A 4,240-nucleotide genomic window follows, 5' to 3' on the forward strand; every position below is an offset into this window, starting at 1 on the left:
TACGGCAAGCATGGGTTGCTGAAGACCTATTCTACCCTGGTTCTTCACGGGCATAACCCTGAGTGAACATGGTGAGGAGGGTTTACTGTTATCACAATCCAGTACCAGACAGTTTTAGTATTTACCTGTCTAAGATTTCAATCATATGATCTTCAGTGAGTCCTCCATGGATCTTGAACTTCTTGAGATTGCACACATGAGTTTTCTCATATTTGCCAAATGATACAGTTTCCACAATCGCTGGTCTTTCCAGTTTGAGCACCAAATACTGTAACATTAATGAACAAAAACATTAACTTTGTTGTTCAACACTTCACTCACCAATATTCCAGCAATAAGAGTGAGTGAGTGGGTGAGTTTGGTTTTAGCAATATACCAGCAATATCAGGACAGGGGACACCAGAAATGGGCTTCACACATTGTACCCATGTCGGGATTCAAACCCGGGTCTTCGGCATGACGAGCAAACGCTTTAACCACTAGGCTACCCGACCGCCTTCCAGCAATAAGAAGGTGACCTATACGTAAGCAAGTTTGGACCAGACAATGGATATGAGCAACAATCCCTCCAATTATTAAGTCTAGGGTTAGAAATTTAGAATTTTCATCAAGAAAAGGTGCCTACTACTCCCTGAATTTATCTTGTCTCAGACTTGCTGACTTATGTTAATTAATAACCCCAAAGTGTCCTTTTCCAACCAGCATAGATTGCAGGGGGCCTACTCTAATCCGGAGTTCAAATGGGGCCATCAAGTAATCAATAATCATCTGACGATACAATCACCAGCACCTTGTTTCATACAAACTACAACAAAATACTTGAAAATGTATTTTTAGAGTAAAAATATCATTTATACTTATCCTGACTCTAACCCTAACTTTAATTTTTATTTTTACTACGAACCATTAACTTGTTCTGTCTGGCTGCTGTTTGTTATTATACTTCTCCACTTTCGATAGGGATAATTACTTTCCATGACACAAACATGATTCTCATAATATATGTCAAGTGTATATCTAAATAGAATGACATATCTGATTATCCCTACTAAACGTTGAGTAGTATATCTTTACAAGTCAAGGGTGTTAACTGACTATATAAGTCCAGTTTTCACCCTTGTCGAACTAGGATGGAAGTCCAGAGTTACAGTTTGGCTGGACTAACAAGTCTATGCATGGTCAAATCAAAATTGCTTAACAAACAAACAACATCTGGTTCATAAACAACATCAATTTTAATGTCCAGATTTCGGTCACTGAATGATTTGCAAAGCATGTGTACCGCCAACTGGGCTTCGAAAGATATTCTGCAAATCTTTTCATGTTTTTTATCAAGGTGTCCAAGTGATTTAATGCACTTCACAAGGTAAGACCCGTTTAATTACAATATAAATCTTGATTATCGATCAGATCGTCTTGACTGGGCACCACCATTTTGTTTGAACAAAATGGAAGTGGCATGAGAGGTGGAATCTGATTGGTCAATAGGAGAGACATAGAAGGGACATAACTTGTAACAGCCACTGGTGGTGCTATGATCGAGCCTTGAAATTCCAGCTTAGTTCGGCAAGGTGTTAACTGTGCCTCGGGAAGATGTGAATAGTATACATGGTATAGTACAATCAAAAAATCAGTTTCGTTTGTTTATGACCAAACTTTGTTTACACATCAGAACTATCAAAACATATAATCTCAAAGAGTACAAACTGCATCTCATAGAATATTTCATCATGAATTGTCAACAAATTCTTATTACGATAGCATGTTCAACACAAGATACTTAATGTCTGATACATTCTCATATTTACCATTTACCATAATATTTACTTACCCCGGTAGAAGTTCAACGGATAGTTTTAGCTTTTATGTGTTTCAGAATTGAACCTTATCAATAAACAATTGACCTACCGTATTCGACGTAATAAGCGCCCAGGACGCTCTCGAAATTAGAAATAGGGGGCTCTTATTAGAATGTTATTTTGGAGAAAAAAACAGAGTTGAAAGATAAATTTCGTGGTTTATGCTGACAGCCTGAAATGTTTATGTACAACAGATATATTTTTCCAGTATTAAATGCCCATAATTAAGGGTGAATATAACACATGAGTGCTTTTATACGCGAATAAATAAGTCTTGTGTATATTGATCAATCGGAAGGGGTGCTACTTGGGATTGTTCACTAGCCAATATCTTTGCAAATGTCGCCGTGGGCACTTATTAGAGCGGGGTGCTTATTACATCAAATACGGTATTCCATATCAGGTACACATGCAAACCAGTATTTAAATGTTAGACTAGCAGATGATTACCTGAGGAGGGTTGTTGGAATCTGAGGACCATCTTGAAGTCTGGTCGCCTGGTTTGTCATGACATATGTTTCTGAAATGGTAAAATTTACAGGAATCTAAGAATTCTGTGTATCACTAGAATATCGTATAATAAACTTAGCCTGATACGACAAGTGTGCTATTTGCTTCTTATCTTTGACATCCCTAAACCACACATGAATGCACCTAGAAAGCGTGGTCACCAAAATAATGAGTTTACCTTGCACCCCCTTATAGACCAAAAAAAATGTCATGGACACACAATGAAATGCTGCATGAAAGGTCAACATGGTTAAGTCAGCAAGTCTCAAAAACAAATCGATCATCATGTTAGGCAAGTTAATAATAATAAATATCATAATAAATCCTTAAGTCAACACTTTCACATATTACCAGTTAGTTTCTTTACTGGCTGACATGTAAAATTTCTGAATGAGTAACTAATCAGTGTTTATAAAGATTACTTGCAGTTTTATCAAGAAGATTGTGGCTTATTCAATAGTGTAGTGTGCAGTAGACATTGTATCTTGAAACATTTATCTCATATAAAATTGATTTCTGCATGATGTCAAATATTTGTATCTTTTGACTTTCAGATCATGCATATATCGAGATAGGTGTAATGATCTTCAACTCAAAATAAAATTTACATCATGGAATGACTATTCAGATACATAGCTAATGGAAGGTTTTTGTTAACATGGTTAAATACATGTAAATGCAGAATTTTAGGGATAAATTACAACTTTTTAACTAATTAAAAAAGTTGTCAACATGGTCTACTTGCAATTTTATTTATGTTCATCTTCTTATGATAATGGCTGAACCAAGACAACACACTAATAGACATGATAGATAGCCATCTCACAGTTATAAAACTATCTAAGCACAGAGGATCAGGTGAACAGTGACTGTCAGTTCACGTATGTGGAAAAAAAAGTGTTGCCTACTTTTCACCCACATAAGCATGGTTAATGTTGATTCTAATGCAGCCATTGTAATTGTAAGGAAATCTCTACTCTCTAGGCCTACTAGAACTTTGGCTGTCGAATTATTTTCACAGCTTTGCTTTAGCGTCAACATTCACAATGATAAATTTCGTCTACGCAATAATCAGGATATTCGGGGATCAAAAGCCATACTTGCCAACAGTGATTCATAATTTACATTTTAGTATGGATAAGAGTATTATGTAGTTCACATGCTGCAGATAATTCGGCATTCACAAATGAATATCCAGCACCAATGACTGAGAAATAAACAATCTAAATTCATTGTTTCAGCATTAGAAACTGGCACTAGTCTTGTAGTCCTTGCCAAACTGCCCAATAGTTAAGGTGTCATAAGGACTAGTAGAAATTTGCCATTTTTAAGGGGTTTGCCGCTATATGTTATCATTATAAGGGCTAGTGGACTAAAACTGTTAGTTTCTACCGCTGTTGTTTTCCTTTATTCTCTCAAATAGACAACCGAAAGAATATAAATTGTAGTTTCAGTTCACTTTGTTATCTTGGATAACAGCATGCGAATACAGTTACATATAGGGAATAAATCAAATGACATGTCAACGCACTCTGGGACATAATTGTAGGAATAACTTGACCATTTCACCACAGAGTACTTAAGTCGTTGTTTGCAAGACAGGGCAGCCATTCTTCTTTATCACTCTTTTACGCTTGTGAATGGAGGGACGGAATATAAAAGTCGAACGGGAAAACACATATGGAACGGGTTTCTAAACAAAGTGCGCTGATGCCGTCAGTAACGATAAAAAGGCTCAATTCATATTCATAATATTACGTGGAGCGTATGTTAGTGTAATAAAACGGAATTATTACTCTTAGGTTTATAATACTGTTATACAAAGTTGCTTCAAGTTTCGGATTTACCCAACATTCAATTTGAGGACTGTC

The 4,240-nt window shown here is 36.2% G+C and overlaps 1 protein-coding gene across 2 annotated transcripts in view; it reads right to left on the reverse strand.

The window, feature by feature from the left end:
* LOC124146141 (muskelin-like) overlaps positions 1-4,026 on the reverse strand; it is a 33,708-nt gene extending 29,682 nt beyond the window's left edge. For both annotated transcript variants that reach the window (XM_046516276.2, XM_046516275.2), the window contains exons 1-3: positions 3,901-4,026; positions 2,310-2,379; positions 126-268 (exon numbers count right to left, since the gene is read on the reverse strand). In XM_046516276.2, the coding sequence (XP_046372232.1) occupies positions 126-268; positions 2,310-2,379; positions 3,901-3,980 (293 nt within the window). In that variant the 5' untranslated portion in view covers positions 3,981-4,026. The remainder of the gene's footprint in view (positions 1-125; positions 269-2,309; positions 2,380-3,900) is intronic.
* Positions 4,027-4,240: the final 214 nt, after the last annotated feature.

The sequence above is a fragment of the Haliotis rufescens genome, unplaced genomic scaffold (assembly GCF_023055435.1).
Source record: "Haliotis rufescens isolate VD_foot unplaced genomic scaffold, xgHalRufe1.0.p SCAF_16, whole genome shotgun sequence".
Lineage (NCBI taxonomy): Eukaryota > Metazoa > Mollusca > Gastropoda > Lepetellida > Haliotidae > Haliotis > Haliotis rufescens.